At 36.9% G+C, this 18,384-nt stretch overlaps 1 protein-coding gene and 1 non-coding gene across 2 annotated transcripts in view; one reads left to right on the top strand and one right to left on the bottom strand.

The window, feature by feature from the left end:
- MAGT1 (magnesium transporter 1) overlaps window positions 1–18,384 on the top strand; it is a 55,314-nt gene that overhangs the window by 11,491 nt on the left and 25,439 nt on the right. The window contains exons 2-3 of the mRNA XM_016207261.2: window positions 7,544–7,713; window positions 10,125–10,242. Coding sequence (XP_016062747.1) covers window positions 7,544–7,713; window positions 10,125–10,242 — 288 coding nt within the window. The remainder of the gene's footprint in view (window positions 1–7,543; window positions 7,714–10,124; window positions 10,243–18,384) is intronic.
- On the bottom strand, window positions 2,576–2,682 carry LOC148090479 (U6 spliceosomal RNA). The gene has a single exon (XR_015713826.1). It is a non-coding gene; the product is annotated as a U6 spliceosomal RNA (small nuclear RNA).

Below are 18,384 nucleotides of genomic sequence, written 5' to 3' on the forward strand. Positions count from 1 at the left end.
TGAATATTGTTGTTCTTTTTGTTTTATTTGAATAGTTGAAAATGTACTCCAAGTAATGTTCTCTAAGAAGGGGGGAAATTGATTGTGAAAGTCTTTGCTAATAAATTTAATGTTTTCCCATAGTAAGCCTATATTTTGTTTTGAATAAATATATTCAATGCAAATTAAAAACTGGATGGATATATTTCTTTAAATGTTTTTTAAAACTGTTAGTGGGGCCCAGCTGGCATGGCTCAGCGGTTGAGCATCAACCTATGATCCAGAAGATTGCAGTTCCATTCCCAGTCAGGGCACATGCCCAGGTTGTGGGCTCAATCCCCAGAAGGGGACGTGCAGGAGGTAGCCAATCAGTGACTCTCATCATTGATATTTCTATCTCTCTTTCCCTCTTCCTTCCTCTCTTTGAAATCAGTAAAACATATTTAAAAAATAAAAAGTATTTGCAATAGGAGTTGTTTCCAAGTCAATTCCTTTTTTGAGTTACTGAGTAGTTCACTTGGTAAACCTCTTTTCGGTACCATAGTCCTTGGAAAATGCATTTTTTACTAATAACTTTTAAGTATTAAATAGTAAATAGAAGGAACTGAAGGGCATAGGTGACATTTTAATCCTTTGCTTTCGAAGGTCATGATTTTGGAAAAGAATATGTGGAGAGCGAATAATGGGACTTTAGTGCAAAGGTTACAGAAAACAATTTGAATTAAATTTATTAGGGTAACATTGGTTAATAAAATTATATAATTTTCAGGTGTACAAGATTATATGATCTAGCAATTCCTCTTCTGAGTATTTACCTGAAAAACAAAATTTTTATTTCTGAACCATAGCTTCTATTAATCAAACAGTGGCCTCTTGACAACAGATGAGAGGCATCATAAAGAATAAGGTTCTTCAGTATTGGAGATGTACTCCTATCAAGGAAGCTTTCAACTCAAATGTAAAGAAAAGAAACATTCCTTTTTAAAACCATATACTGGAGAAGACAAAAGAACTAGTGAAAGAAGTGACTAGGAAATATTAAGGTGTTATATTTGAGTTATCTAGACTATATCACATTCTTCAACTGTTCTAGGAAGATCAGGTGTTGATTTATTATGAATGGTGTATTTTTCCTGTTGTTCATTATTTGAATTGTTTAATATTTATTTAATTTTACAGTACTGTGAAAATTCTTCTCATTTTAGAACAGTTCTCAATAAGAGGGAAGGAGGATTTTGCTCCCCAAGGATTATGTGGCAGTGTCTGGAGACATTTTTGGTGGTTGTAGCTGGTGGTGGGGGTGTTACTGGCACCTAGGGGGTAAGAGGTTAGGGATGCTGCTCAACATCCTGCAATGTGCAGCACAACTCCCCACAACAAATAATTATGTCACCTAAGATATCAGTAGTTTTGTTGTTGAGAAACCCTGGCTTCGAATGATCATAGGCTGTTTGAATCCTAGCTCTGTGTCTTTAACTTTGGGTAATTTGGGCAAGTTATTTAACATCTGTGATTCTGGTTGCTCAAAAGTGACATGAGCATAAAAATTGAGTACCTCATAGTGTAGTTTTGAGGTTTGAATTAAATACTGTACTCTATAATAAGAGAAGTTGCTGCCTGACGCATACATACTAAGCATTCCAAATATAGCAGGTCCTCGAATAACATCCTTTTGTTGTTTCCTTATAAAGTTGATGCAATGTCTTGTTTATATCAGTTAGCCTATGTTAAAATTGGTTTCTTTAGATTTCATTTTACTTAGTCACAGAACCAATGGCTTAAGTTAAGCGAGGACTTAACTTTAGTAGCTGCTGTTTTCTCCAAAAAAATCAATTCAAGAGAGGTATACTTTAAGATATATTAAAATAATTAATATTAAATATTAGACATATTAATATTTAAGATATATTAAAAAATTAGGTCATTGTGAATAAGGATTATAACTTCTAATTATTTAGTTCATGTGATTATTATGTGTTCATGTAATTTTATTGTAAAAGTTTAAAACTAGTTCATCTTTTGTTGTAATCTATCTTCAATTCATTTTAAAGAAAGTGAACTCAGAAAGTAACCTAATGGCCCCTGTATTAAGTAGTCTTTTGAGGTGATAATCTCATTTTATAAGAGCTTTAAAGAGAATCTGTAATTCCTCTGAACTAATTTCTTCTATTGGATAAATTATTTGGAGATTGAATAGCCAGAAATCTGGTCTTTCCAGGCTGTTAATAAACAGGAACAGGAATATTACAAATGTTTTACATAGACCAAGTTGAAAGTTTATTCAGGACTTTTTGTTTAAGAAGACTGCACATATTAATAGCTAATTCAAAGCACATATGCTTGTTTTGTTGGAATGATCATATATCTATGTGATTGAATAGAGGGAGACTATATAAAAAACTATTTTAATACTTGTTACTGCTTTTCACTTTTTGTCTAAAATAGCCACAAGTAGAATCTGCAACCGTGGTAAGTAAAATAGGCAAATCATGTTTGAATTTGCTGGTAACTATCAAATTTAATTTGAAAATGTAACAAAATTAATTACTGCTTAAAAGCAGAGAATCCATATTATTTTAATTTAGTTTTGTTTATTTTTTTAATGGAACATTTCACGAATTTGAATGTAATCTTTGTGCCAGGGCCATGCTGATGTTCTCTGTGTCGTGTCAATTTTAGTATATATGTTGCTGAAGCAAGCACAAGAATATTTTAAAACTGTGAACCAGCCCGGCCAGGCATGGCTCAGCGGTTGAGTATCTGCCTAGGATCCAGGAGAGAGCGGTTCGTATTCCCAGTCAGGGCACATGCCCAGGTTGCGGGCTCGATCCCCAGTTGGGGGCGTGATGGAGGCAGCCGATCAGTGATGACTCTCTCATCATTGACGTTTCTTTCTTTTTCTCCCTCCCTCCCTCCTTTCCTCTCTCTGAAATCAATAAAAATATATTTTAAAAAAATAAAAATAAAACTGTGAACCAGTATTGTTCTCTGAGCTGTGAGACTCATTAGGATGTATCAAATAATAATTCATTTTATTGGAAAAACTGAATACATTTAATCTAATCAGCTTTTATTTAAATAGAATATTCCCTACTCTTGACAATTATTGGTAACTGATTCTACTGTTAAAAGATGAGCTAGCCTCTACCCCTTACCTTAACTACCTTCCCGTTCATTCTCTTCACTGCCTTTAGCAATGAGCTGTTTCCTTAATGTCATTCAGTGCTCCACAAGTCTTGTTATTTGCTATACCAATCTTTTGAGAGTATATAGAGTCCATATTCAGTTTTCTTTTTTTTTAATCCTCACCTGAGGATATTTTTTTCCATTGCTTTTCAGAGGGAGAAGAAGCGGGAGAGAGACAGACAGGCACCGATGTGAGAGAGAGACACACTGATTGGTTGCCTCCTGCATGAGCCCCAACTGGGGCCAAAGATTGGCCGGAATCAAACCTGGGACTCTTCAGTCCGAGAGCCAGTGCTCTAACCAATGGGCCAAATCATCTAGGGCCATGTTTATTTTTCCATGTATGGCATATTCATCTTCCAGCTCTTACCGGAATTATTTTGTATCTGCTACAATACTAATTTTTATGCCATCTATCTCTTTTCATTCATAAAGTTGTACTCAGGATTTTTTTTCAGTATTGCCTGAATTCAGGCATACTTTGAAAGTAAACCATGCCTGGCTAATGTGGCTCAGTGGTTGAGCATCAACCTATGATTCAGGAGATCCTGGTTTGATTCCTAGTCAGGAAACATGCCCAGGTTGCGGGCTTCAGCAGGGGGCGTACAGGAGGCAGCCGATTAATGACTGTCTCATCATTGATTTTTCTATCTCTCTCTCCCTCTTCTTTCCTCTCTCTGAAATCAATTTAAAAGAAAAATTAAATCGCTTATCCTGGCCGGTGTGGCTCAGTTGGTTGGTTATCATCCCATGCCCTGAAACTTTGCTGGTTCAATTCCCGGTCAGGGCACGTGCCCTGGTTGCGTTCGATCACTGGTAGAGGGTGTGCAGGAGGCAGCCGATCGATGTTTCACTCTCACATCAATGTTTCTCTCCCCCCCCTTTCTCTCTCTCTAAAAAAAAAATAATCAATAAAAAAATCTTTAAAAAAAGTAAATTGAACATTTTTAGAATTTGTTACTATTCTCTTATATTAAAAATTTTCCATTTCTGTGTGTTTATGTGTGCAATCATCTTTTCTTCCTTATATATTAAAGTAATATGCAAGTGAACCCATTTCCAGCTAGGTTCTGTTAAATAGAAATTCAGTGCACACTTATTGAGTGCCTACTATATATGGTAAAGTGCAGTGTGTGTCTGCTCTCTAGTAGCTAATAGTTAGGGAAGGAAACAGATGTCAAAAATGTCTTAGAATGATAAATGCAGTTAAAAAGTGTGATATGTCTAGCAGGTCTAGAGGGGTGGTGTTAATATGCTTGTGTCCTTAGTCCTTGGCCACTTAGGAAAACCATTTAGGGTCACTCACAACTCACTAGACATGCATTCTTTGAGAATTTTGTTGAGGTGACTAAAGCCACAGAAGCTATTCTTTTTTTAAAAATGTTTTTATTGATTTTAGAGAGAGAGAAACATTGATGAGAGAGAGACATCGATCGGCTGCCTCCTGCATGCCCCCTACTGGAGATTGAACCTGAAACCGAGCATGTGCCTTGACCGGGAATCAGACTGGGAACCTCTTGGTTCATGAGTGTATGCTCTACCTCTGAGCCACACTGGCCAGGCACAGAAGCTATTCTTACTGGTTCTAGGGATTATTTTTCTTAGCCCAGGTCTGAGACAGCTCATTTGCATTACTGACAACGATGTTTCAAAGAATGCTATTTTTCTAGTAGGTTTGTGATCCACTTCCAGAGTGAAAAGGCACATCCTAACATCTGTTCTCTGATGACTGAGTTTCATGGGAGGGATATAATTTTAAAGTTTGAATACCAGTGCCCTGGCCAAATTTCAGTGTAAGTAATGGGAAATGTAACTGGTTAAATGCTTCTGATAATGAACCACTTCATGATGTACTAGCCCTTTATAAACATATCCCTTTCAAGAAGAGCAAAACCATAAGTTAGTATTAAGTCTGCATTGAGATTCTTGTCTGTACTTTTTATTTTATCTTTCCCTGTCTTACTATTCTTGCAAAGTTTGAATATAAGGGTAGACACGAGGGAAAGGATAAATATGATTGCATGAATTTCAACTGAAATTCTTGTTGACTTCCTTTGCCTCATGATGACTGGCTGTTAAAAAGAAACAAAATGTGGCTCTTTCTTTTCTCTGTGTAGATGTAAGTTTTCATTTATCTGTGATAGATATTCAGGAATGCTGGATTGTATAGTTAGTGCATAGTTAGTTGCTTAATTTTTAAAGAAACTGCCAAACTGTTGTCCAGAATGGCTGTGCCATAGTACATTCCTATCAGCCATGTGTGACGTCCAGTTTCTCTACATCCTCGCCAGCCTTTAGTGTTGTCACTATATTTTAGTTACAGGTGTATAGTGCTATCTTATTGTGCTCTTAATTTGTATTTCTGTAATGGTTAATGATGTGCATCTTGTCATGTGTTTATTTGCTGTATGTAAATAATCTTCAAGGAAATGTCTTACGTTTTTTGCCCATTTTCTAATTGAATTGTGTTTTTCACTTTTGAATTTTGATATTTGAATTTTTCAATTTTGAATTAAAAAAAATACATTCTAGCTACTAATCCTTTGTGACATATGTGGTTTGAAAATATTTTCTTTCACTCTGTAGCTTGTCTTTTCTTCCTCTTCACTAGGTCTTTCACAGAGCAAAAGTTTTTATTTTGATGGTGTTCAGTTTATCAATTTGTTTTCTTTTTATGAATTGTGTTTTTGGTGTCAGGTTTAAGAACTTTGCCTCGCCCTTGGTCCTGAGCATTTTCTCATATTTTTTTCTAAAATTTTTATGGTTTTCATTTTTACATTTAAGTATGTGATCCATTTTCAATTAATTTTTGTATAAGGTCTGAAGTTTATTTCGAGGTTTATATTTTTGGCTATGGATGTCCAGTTGCTTCAGCACCGTTTGTAGAAAAGGCTCTCCTTCCTCTACTGAGTTGCTTTTGCACCTTTTTTTTTTTTCCCCCACTGTCTCCAGCTTTAATTAACATACTTTTGCTGTAGGTGGCAAAACGGCACCAGGTATTAGACTGGTGGGGTCTGAAGGGACCTGGGTTCAGCAACCTTGGTACTCGAGTTCTGTCTAGGAAAGAATTCAGAGCCAAGACTCAAACTATAAGAGAACATTTTATTTGGAAAATCCCAGAGGTAGAAGTAATTTGTAAAAGAAATGGGGCTTAGGAGGTAAATGAGTTATAGAGGTAAAGGAAGGGCCCTTTGAACTTGGGAGTGAGGAAGGTAATGGTAAGGCTCCTGAGAGAATGGGAAGGGGGAAGGGAAAGGGAAAGGAAAAGGGTTGCTCCCAGCATACTTCCTGGAGGAAGGGCCAATTTTTGAATGTTTCTGAAAACTTACTTGGCTGTACTTAGGTAAGTCCATTTCTGGGTTCTTAGTTCTGTTCCATTGATCTATGGGTCTATCCTTTCATCACTATCACCCTCCCTTGCTTATTATAGCTGTAGTAAACCTTAAAATTGGGTGGAATGATTCCTCACACTTTATTCTTTGTTTTCAAGATCGTTCCTACTATTCTAGTTTCTCTGCAGGAGTGTGTGTTTGTGTGAGGAGGGGGGTGTTGAGAAGCAAAATGTTAAATAAAATTAGCCAGTTGGTTTAACTCTACATTCTTTGGAATCTTTGGAAAATGAAAGGGTTTATGATTTTATATTATTTTATTTATTAGTAAATAATAAACAGTTCACATCAAAAGTATAGTATTTGACTAAATCTCATCATGAAATAGTTTTATTTATTTATTTAATTTTTTTTTTTTTTTAATCCTCACCTGAGGACACTTTCTCCATCAATTTCTAGAGAGAGTGGAAGGTGGGGGGGGGGAGAAAAACATGGATGTGAGAGAGACACGTTGACACATTGATTGGTTGCCTCCCCTTTGCACCCAGCCTGGGGCAGGGAACCAGCCGCCGAGGTACATGCCCCTGACCGAGAGTCAAACCCACAACCCTTCAGTCAGCAGGCCGACACTCTAACCACTGAGCATACCAGCCAGGGTAAAATAATATAATTTTAAGAATAATTATTATTTTCAGGCCCATCTCCTAAATTTTATTTTTAGGTCTCTTACATTTTCTTTTCTTTTTTCTTTTTCTTTTTTTAATATATCTTTATTGATTTCAGAGAGAGGAAAGGAGAGAGAGAGAGAGAGAGAAACATCAATGATGAGAGAGTCATTGATCGAGCCCGCAACCCGGGCATGTGCCCTGACCGGGAATCGAACCCCTATCGCCTGGATCCTAGGTCGATGCTCAACCGCTGAGCCACACCCGGCCGGGCTCTTACATTTTCTATATACCTCTACTTGTTAGTCTTGGTGTTAAGTTGCCTAGGTAAAAGGAACTTTACATGACAAGTTCAAAACAGCATGCTTTCTTTTTCTTTTTTAGATGGTGTTATCTGAAAAGGTTAGTCAACTGATGGAATGGACCAATAAAAGACCCGTAATAAGAATGAATGGAGACAAGTTCCGTCGCCTTGTTAAAGCCCCACCAAGAAACTACTCCGTTATTGTCATGTTCACTGCTCTCCAGCTTCATAGACAATGTGTCGTGTGCAAGTATGAACCTTCAACTACACTTTAAAATTAAATAACTTACAAGATTTTAACCATTTTTCAGTCCCAGAAGAACTAAATTAGTTTAGTGGGTGAATAATTAATGTGTATACCTTTTTTAGGATATCTAAAGTAACTACTACTGCTCTTTCATAGTCATTTCATGGTTGTTCATATTAGTGGGGGAACAGAGAGCAAGGATAAAAGTATTATAGCCATCATAGGAATAAATCTAACAATTACCTTCTGAATTGGTATCAACTTATATAAATGTATGCCAATAGCATTGATGTAGTGTTTTATTATTTGTGTTTTCAACTTCATACTCTTGTTTTATCACAACAGTCTCAGAAGGTAGTGAAGCAAATATTCTCTGTTTTGGGAGAAACAAGTTCTAAAATTTTAACTGGTGTACTTAAAGCTAGAGACATTTATTAATGCAATAGTGGTGGCTACATCCAAGTTTGGAATTACAAGAGAACTTTTTTAGAAAATAAAGATGCATGATGTAGAGATGTTTCTTGTTTTCTCGGTTATTTTGTAGTGATTATAAAAATTTCACTTAAACTTTCATCAAATAATGGTTTATTGATTTTATTTTACTGTTTCTGAATGATCTTAGGAATAAAGATTGATGTTTCTTTAAACAAAAGTGTTATGGGTAATTAAAAATAGCAGATACTAAATAATAAAATAGCTTTTGCCTTTCAGTGTGTTTTTCTTTAAACTTATATTTTTAGATCAGTATGTGTGATCTGGAAATTTACTTTAAATGAAATGGCAAAGCTGCCCTTTAAAGAACTAATTTAGTAAAAACCTTGGAGGCTTTCGGCATTCTGACAGCCTGGGCTCATGTGAAGGAATAGACAGCCTCCTTTCACAATACTGTGTTATGCTACCCCAAGCCTTGCTAACTCTTCTTAAAGGATTTTCTCCTTGGAGGTAGGAGATAGTCAAGGTATTTGCTTCCAGAGTGCTTATTTTATGGGGTATATACTGAATATGAATTAAAAGTAAACAGAAGAAGGAAAAAGAATAGGTGGTATTAACTATGAATAAATTTAAAATCTAGAGTTACTCCTAATTCAGTCAGTTCACTCATTGGCAATCAACAATGTACAAAAACACCAGGGAACAAACACAGACTCCATAATTTTGTATTAAATGCCAATTAATGGAGTTCTTAATTAACCTAAGTTTTTACTTGTATCTTACTTTCTACAAGACCAAATTTAAAATTAGCTCACATTTTCCTAAACTCATTCAAAAAATAAAATTAAGCAGCAGCAGTATGTATAATACTATATATTTGGTGCTATCAGGATGAGAAATATGAGATGCCTTACCCACGTCATCTGGCTAGGGAAATGAGTTCCACACATGAAAATTTTACTGGCAGTATAAGAAAATTTATGATTAAGTACTCTATGAATTGTGTACATAGTAAGTACTGTAAAATTTCAGAAAGGACATATAACAGGAGTGGTTAGGGCTGGCCTAATGGAGAAGATAAGACATACTAGGGCTAGACAGATGGATCAGAGTTAGATAGAGGTAGAAGCAACAACGTGTGCAAGGGTACACAGGAATAAATAAAAAGCTGCAATTAAGATACCCCTTTTGAGATTAATAGAAAGGCAACTTAAAAGCTAGATGCATTTGGAACTAGATAATATAGAACATTGAATAACCAGTGAAAGAGCTTGGAGACTGTGTTCTGAAGGTAACAGAAAAGCAACAGTTTCTGAGGAGTTTCTTGGAGAAGAAACTAGATATTAAGGATCTGGCTAGATAATAGCAATGAAAATAAGTGAGAAGGGGTGGAGATATAATCACAAATGAACAATTGTCAGATCTTAGAAACTGAAAGCATATGGGCAATAAATGAAAAGTCAAATATGACTTGAGGTTTCAGTTAATCTCAGTTTCCTAGATTCTTCTCATTTTTATCCTAATAATTCATCACTCTGTATTTTTATTTACTAAGTAGCATTTTGTACTTTTGATTTTTAAAATGGATTAATATTATCATCTATTTTATCTGGGAAAATACTTCAACCTTGTACCCTTTGAACTCTTAGAAGTAATTTAGGATATTAAAAATTGTTGTACAGACAATTAGCTGGATTTTCTAGTGACTACTGAAGGGCTTTAAGATAAGAAATAGGTACAAAATATGAAGTATAGACAGGTAATTACTACTTTCTATTGAAATCCTCAATACTTGGGGTAAGACTTATGCCAAAACAATGGCAGAGTTTGCCAATGTTTGTCCTAACCCCACCAGCAGAGCCTGACTGCCCCCCCCATTGGAAAAACAACTGTTACGTCTTTGGATCTATTTTACTGCTGATAAACCAGATTGCTTTAAAAAATGTTTTATATTTTATCTTCAAAAACCTGATTACATCTAGGCAAGCAGATGAAGAATTCCAGATCCTCGCAAATTCCTGGCGATACTCCAGTGCATTTACCAACAGGATATTTTTTGCTATGGTGGATTTTGATGAAGGCTCTGATGTATTTCAGATGGTAAGATCTTTGGTTTATTCTATTAAGTAGAAACAGGCAAACTATGAATAAAGTGGAATACATCTTTTTCAATGGCCACAAGAAGTTAAATAGGACTTGTCTTATGTAAGATCTAGAGTAATAAGTGAAATAAAAGCTAAACTTGAGCTAACCATGAAATGTAACGGTCCGTGCTTAACCTAATAGAATATGGAAATTGGGTAGTAATCAAATAACTTACATATATAAATAAAATTGTGGTAAATATACATAATAAAAATTACCATTTTAACTTTTTAGTGGACAGTTTATCAAGTAACTTTTTAAATCACAGCATTAATCCATAATTATGCCATCATTGTAATATTTATATTCTTAGTAGAGTTAGGTACTATACTTGTCTTTACCCTCTTGCTTCTTGTCTTAGTGGAAAAATTCCTTCTTGTTGAAAGCTTCACCCTTTTCCTCTGCCCTGGATCCCATATATATGGGCTCTGTCAATTGTGACCTCTCTCACCTGTATTTTTTAAAAAATGAAGTCTGTTTTTTAAAGAGCAGCTTACGGTTCACAGCATAATTGAGGGGTAAATACAGAGATTCACCCCCTACCCCCACACAAGGATAGCTTCCCCCACTATCAACATCCCCCACCAGAGTAGTAAGTTTTTTACAGTTGGTGAACCTACATTGACACAACATAATCATCCCAAAGTGCACAGTTTACATTATGGTTCACTCTTGGGCTTGTATAGTCTACTGGTTTGGACAAATGTATGACAGTTGTCCATCAATATGGTATCATAAAGAGTATTTTTATTGCCCTAAAAATCATCCATACCCTGCCAGTCCATCCCTCCCTCTAACTTTTAGTAACCATTGATATTTTTACTGTCTTCATAGTTTTACCTTTTCCAGAATTCCATATAGTTAGAATCATACAGTATGTAGACTTTTCAGATTTCTTTCATTCACTTAGTAATCTGTATTTAAAGTTCCTCTATGTCTTTTTATGGCTTCATAGTTCATTTCTTTTTATTGCTGGATGATATTCCATTGTCGAGATGTACCAGAGTTTGTTTATTGATTCATGTACTGAAGGACACCTTGGTTGCTTCCAAGTTTTGGCAATTATGAATAAACTGCTGTAAACATCTCTACAGGTTTTTGTACAGATAAAAGTTTTCAACTCCTTTGAGTAAATACCAAGGAGCGTGATTGCTGGATCAGATGGTAAGAGTATGTTTAGTTTTGTAAGAAATTGCCAAACTATCTTCCAATATGGCTGTACGATTTTGCATTCCCAGCAGCAATGAATGAGAGTTCCCATTACTCCACATCCTCATCAGCATTTGATGTTCTCGGTGTTCTGCATTTTGGCCATGCTAGTGGGTGTGTAGCGGTATCTTGCTGTTTTAATTTGCATTTTTTTGATGATATGTGGAGCATCTTTTCAAATGCTTATTTGCCATTTGTATATTTTCTTTTTTAAAAAATATATCTTTATTGATTTCAAAGAGAGGAAGGGAGAGGGAGAGAGAGAGAGAGAAACATCAGTGATGATAGAGTTGTCATTGATCAGCTGCCTCCTGCACACCCCCGACTGGGGATCCAGCCTGCAATCCGGGCATATGCCCTGACCAGGAATCAGACTGCGATCTCTTGGATCACAGGGCAATTCTCAACTGCTGAACCACACCAAGATGGGTGCCATTTGTATATTTTCTTTGGTGAGATGTTCCTTAAGGTCTTGGGCCCATATTTTTAAAAGTTTCTTTATCTTTATTGTTGAAAGTATTACAGATGTCCCTTTTTTTCCCCCTTTGACCCCCTCCACCCCGCCCCAGGCCTTCCCGACACTATTGCCTGTGTCCATGGGTTATGCAGTTGGGCCCATTTTTTAATTGGTTTGTTCTCCTATTGTTGAGTTTTAAGAGTTCTTTGTATATTTTAGATAACAATTGTATATCAGATGAGTCTTTTGCAAATTTTTTCTCCCAGTCTGTGGCTTGTAGTCTCACACTCTTACACAGAGCAGAAGTTTTTAATTTTTTAAAAAAATATGTCTTTATTGATTTCAGAGAGAGGAAGGGAGAGGGGGAGAGAGAGATAGAAACATTAGTGATGAGAGAGTCATTGGTCACCCCCCACTGGAGACTGAGCCTGCAACCTGGGCATGTTCTCTGTTTGGAAATTGAACCATGATCTCCTTGATCATAGACCGATGCTCAATTGCTGAGCCATGCCAGCTGGGCAGAAGATTTTAATTTTAATGAAGTACAGCTTACCAATTATTTCTATCATGGATTATATCTTTGGTGTTAACACCATTTGTTGAAAAGACTATCCTTTCTCTATTTAATTGCCTTTTCTCTTTTGTCAAAGATTAGTTGACTATATTTATATGATTCTTTTTCTGGGCTCTCTATTATGTTCCATTGATCTATTTTTCTGTTCTTTCATCAGAACCACACTGTCTTGATTATTCTAGCTTGAAGTTGAATAGTGTCAGTCCTCTAACTTTGTTCTTCAATATTATGTTGGCTATTCTTGGTCTTTTGCCTCTCTATGTAAACTTTAGAAGCAATTTGTTGATATCCACAAAATTACTTTCTGGAATTTTAATTGTGATTGCATTGAATCTATAGACAATGTTGGGAAGAACTGATTTCTTGACAGTATTGTGATTTCAGACAGTATTCCATGCCTGTGAACATGAAATTTCTCACCATTTCTTTACTTCTTTGATTTCTTTTATCGGAGTTCTGTAGTTTTCCTCATATAGATAGATCTTATATATATTTTGTTATATTTATACCTAAGTGTTTCATTTTGGGGGATGCTAATGTAAATGGTATTTTTTTTTTTTTTTTCAAATTCCTCTTGTTCATTGCTGGTGTATTGGAAACCAATTGTCTTTTGTATTTTAACCTTGTGTTCTGCTACCTTACTATAATCCTAGGCGTTAGTCTGGTAGATTCTTTTGGATCTTCTACATAGATGATCATGTCATCTGTGAACAAAGACAGCTTTATTTCCTCCTGCCCAAACTATATGCCTTTTCTTTCCTTTTCTTATTGCGTTAGCTAGAACTTCCAGTATGATGTTGAAAAGGAGTGGTGAGAGGGAAAATCCTTGTACCTGATCTTAGTGGAAAAGCTTCGAGTTTCTTACAACTAACTCTGATGTTAGCTGTAGGATTTTCATACATATTCTTTATCAAGTTGAAGACATTCCCTCTAGTTTACTGAGAGTTTTTGTAGTTTATTATTGTGATAGATTACATTAATCGATTTTTGAATGTTGAAGCAGCCTTGTGATAAATCCTACTTGGTTATGGTGTATAATTCTTTTTATACATTGTTGATTTCATTTGCTAATATTTTGTTTAGGATACTTGCATCTGTGTTCATGAGAGATATTGGGCTCTAGTTTTCTTGTAATATCTTTGTTGGGCTTTGGTGTTAGGATAATTCTGGCCTTATAGATTGAGTTGAAAGTATTCCCTCTGCTTTATTCTCTGAAAGAGATTGTAAAGTTTCTTTCTTATATACCTGATAAAAGTCATCATTGAACTCATCTGAGCCCAATGCTTACTGTTCTGGAAGATTATTAATATTGATTCAATTTCTTTAATAGATATAGCCTACTCAGATTGTCTACTTCTTGTGTGAGTTTTGACAAATTGTCCCTTTTAAAAAATCAGTCCATTTCATCTAGTTTATCAAATTTTTGGGCATACACTTGCTCATAGTTTTCTTCTATTGTCCATAGGATTTCTAGTGCTTTCTCCTCTTTCATTTCTGATATTATTAACTGTGTATTCTCTCTTTGTTTCTTAGTTAGCATGACAAGAGGCTAATTGATTTTATTGATCTTTTGAAAGAACAAGCTTTGGGTTTCTTTGCTTTTCTGTATTCAATTTCATTGACTTCTGCTCTAATTCTTCTTATTCTATTTTATTACACTAACTTTAGATTTAATTTGCTCTTTTTCTGATGTCCTAAGGTGGAAGCTTAGATTATTGATTTTAGATTTTTTTTAAAAAAAATATCTTTATTGATTTCAGAGAGAGGAAAAGAGTTGGAGAGAGAGATATAGAAACATCAATGATGACAGTCATTGATTGGCTGCAGCCCGCAACCCGGACATGTGCCCTGACCAGAAATCAAACCCCGATCGCCTGGATCCTAGGTTGATGCTCAATCACTGAGCCACCCCTGGCTGGGCTGATTTTATATCTTTAGATCTTTTTTCCTCATATACAGGGTGTGGCAAAAGTAGGTTTCAAGTTGTGAGTACATGAAAGAGGTTCTTCTTCTATTTTTAATCCTCACAGGAGGACATGCTTAGACAGGAGGTGGGGGAGAGAAAGAGCAACATCGATATGAGAGAGAAACCTAATCAGTTTCTTTCCGTACACTCCCTGACAGGGTATCAAACCTACAACCCAGGTATGTGTCCAGAGCGAAAATTGAACTGGCAACCTTTTGGTGCATGGGACAGTGTTCAACCAAATGAGCCACTCTGGGCGGACAAGAATTTATTCTTTTTTTTTTTTTTTAAATATATCTTTATTGATTTCAGAGAGAGAAAAGGAGAGAGCGAGAGAGATAGAAACATCAATGATGAGAAAGTCATTGATCAAGCCCGCAACCCGGGCATGTGCCCTGACCAGGAATCGAACCCTCATCGCCTGGATCCTAGGTTGACGCTCAACCGCTGAGCCATGCCTGCCTGGGCAAGAGTTTATTCTTGAGGAGGTTAAAGTTGGTGGTGGACTGAGTGGAAGCTACGCTGACACTCTCCCAGGACTAAACTAGAATTACAACTAAAATATAGAAAAACCATTCTGAATAATCAATTGCAACTGAAGTCGAGCTGGAGAGCACCCTGTTAACCAAGGAGGAAAAGTGGAGACTACATAGAGACTGGTAGGAAGTGCAGAGGGGAGAGAGGGCTGGCTGGGCTCCCACAGGCAGCAGCTGAAAGTCTGGAGGAATATCTCAGCTGTGGGGGTTCCCACTGAGGACTCTGGGGCCTAAACCCCAGGCTGGGCTTCCCAGCCAAGAGCACCAGAACTGAGAAAGGTGCCCGTGTAACAACTGGCTGTGAAAAGCAGCAGGGTTTCTGTCTGCCAGGGAGAGATGGCTGGAAGTGCAGGCACCCTCTTAAAGAGCCAACACAAAAGTTTTGTGTACAGCCACTCACCTTGGGATCCAGCAGAGGGAAGGCAGAGTGGACTGGACCTGTGTGAAGAGAATCTAGGGTTGTAGGCTCTGGAGATTGAGATCAGAAGTCATCCATCTAGATTCCTGTGCCAAGTTATTTATTCCCCCATACTGCAGAGAACATCTATCAATTTGCTGCTGTTGCCTGAAGGGGGAGCAATTGCCCTACCCTGCTGAAAACTTCTCACCCTACCCAGAGGAGTTTCTACAACCTGAGGCTCCTTAAGAGACTGAATAACAATCATCCATCCCACCCTGTGGAGTTTCTGTACCTGAGGCTCATTAAGAGAATCACATTAATAAGCCTGCAGGCAAAGGCAGACCTCAGAGTGCTTTGAGTCTTTGCCTGATCTGCTTCTGGACTTGGGCCTTGGAACAGCAGGCATTGGTCTGCATCTTGGTTCTGTCCAACCGCACCCAGCCCCAGCAGAGGAGCCCTCAAGCCAAGGGTTGTTGATGGTTCCAAACAGGGTACTCAGGGTCATTCACAAATAGCATCTGACATTGGCCTGCACCAAAGACCCTCCAAAAACACTGAGTTGTAGCAGATCTACCTAATACATAGGAGCCAAAATGGGGAGATAAGCCCCAAATGAAAACAAGAGGGGTTTCCAGAAAAAGAGCTACATGAAATGGAGATAAGCAATCTCTCAGATACAGAGTTCAGAATACTGATTGTAAGGATGCTCAACAACATGAAAGAAGATATGGAAACTATGAAGGAAATTAAGAATGATGTAGCAGAAATAAAGAATACATTGGAAGGAATAAACAGATTTAGCGGAAGCTGAGGATCAGATCAACGAATTAGGAGACAGGGTAGAAAAAAATCACTCAATCAGAGATCTAAAAAGGAAAAACAATTTAAAAACATGACACTCTAAGGGAGCTGTGGGCAACATGAAACATAACCATATTAGCCATATAGGAGTGCCAGAGGAGGTCGAAAGTAAGCAAGAGTAGTTAGAGAACCTGTTTGATGAAATAATGGCAGAAAACTTCTCTAACCTGGTTAAGGAAAAAGTCACACAAGGTCAAGAGGCACAGAGAGTCCCAAGCAAGAAGCACCCAAACAGGGTCACGTCCAGACACATCATAATTAAAATGCCAAGAATTCAAGACAAAGAATCTTAAAGGAAGCTAGAGAAAAGCAATCTGTTACCTACAAAGGAGCTCCCATAAGATGTCAGCTGACCTCTCATCAGAAACTCTACAGGCCAGGAGGGAATGGTTTTAAGTATTCAAGGTAATGAAAAACAAGAATCTGAAATTAAGACGACTGTATTCAGCAAGATTATCATTCTAGATATATGGTGAAATAAACAACTTCCCAGACAAAAACAGGCTAAAGGAGTTTATCACCACTAAACCAGCATTGCAGGAAATGTTCAAGGAACTGCTGTAATTAGAAGTAGAGAGAGAGACAAATGTAGGCATAAAGAATTAAACTGGCGCCCGGCCAGGCAAGGCTCAGCAGTTGAGCATTGACCTAGGATCCAGGCAATCAGGGTTTGATTCCTGGTCAGGGCACATGCCTGGGTTGTGGGCTCCATCCTCAGTTGAGGACATGCAGGAGGCAGCCGATCAATGACACTCTCATCATTGATTTTTCTGTCTCTCTCCCTCTCCTTTCCTCTCTCTGAAATCACTAAAGATATATTTTTTAAAAAAGAATTAAAATGGCAATAGATAAGCATCTATCAGTAATAACCTTAAATGTAAATGGATTAAATGCCCCAAAGAAAAGACATAGGGTGGCTGAATGGATAGGAAAAGATGACCCAAATATGCTGTCTACAAGAGACCCACTTTAAAACAAAATACTCAAGATACGAATGAAGGGATGGAAACAAATTTTCCATGCAAATGGATGTGAAAAAAGCTGGGGTCCAGTACTCATATCTTACAAAATAGACCTCAAAATGAAGAGCATAACGAGACAAGAAAGGCCACTACATAATACGAGGATATAACCCTGATAAACATATATGCATCCAATATAGGAGCACCTAAAGTTATAAAAAAACACAAAAACTTCTGGAGGACTTTAAGGGAGAGTTTGACAGCAATAGAGGCATACTAGGGGACTTTAACACCCCACTGACTTCACTGGATAGGTCTTCCAGACAAAAAGTCAACAAGAAAACAGTGACCCTAAATGACACACTAGATCAGATGGATTTAATTAACATTTACAGAACATTCTACCCCAAAGCTGCAGATATACATTCTTCTCAAGTGCACATGGGACCTCAAATATAAAGCACATGTTAGGACACAAAACAAGTCTCTACAAATTCAAGAAGACTGAAGTCATATCAAGCATCTTCTCGGACGACAATGGCATGAAACTAGAAATCAACTATAATAACACTAGAAACCATTCAAACATATGGAGGCTAAATAGCATGTTTTAAAACAATGAATGAGTTACCAAAGAGATCAAGAAAGGAATCAAAAACCTCCTGGAAACAAATGAAAATGAAAAAACAATAACTCCAAATTTATGGGACACAATGGAAGCATTCCTGTGAGGGAAGTTCATAGCACTTACAAGCCTACCTCAAAAACAAGAAAAACTTCTAATAGACTCTCTAACCTTACAACTTAAAAACTTAGAGAACAGCAATAAAAGCCCAGAGTAAGTAGAAGTAAGGAAATAATAAAGATAAGAGCAGAAATAAATTACATAGAGACAAAAAAAAAATACAAAAGATCAATGAAACCAAGGGGCTGGTTCTTTGAGAAGATAAACAAGATTGATGAACCTTTAGACAGACTCATCAAGAAACAGAGAGGACCAAATAAAATCAGAAACGAAAGAGGTGAAGTAACAACCTACCCTACAGAAACACAAAGAATTTTAAGAAAATACCGTGAAAAAATATATGCCTCCAAGCTGGACTACCTGGATGAAATGGACAAATTCCTAGAA

The sequence above is a fragment of the Miniopterus natalensis genome, chromosome X (assembly GCF_054644295.1).
Source record: "Miniopterus natalensis isolate mMinNat1 chromosome X, mMinNat1.hap1, whole genome shotgun sequence".
Taxonomy (NCBI): Eukaryota; Metazoa; Chordata; class Mammalia; order Chiroptera; family Miniopteridae; genus Miniopterus; species Miniopterus natalensis.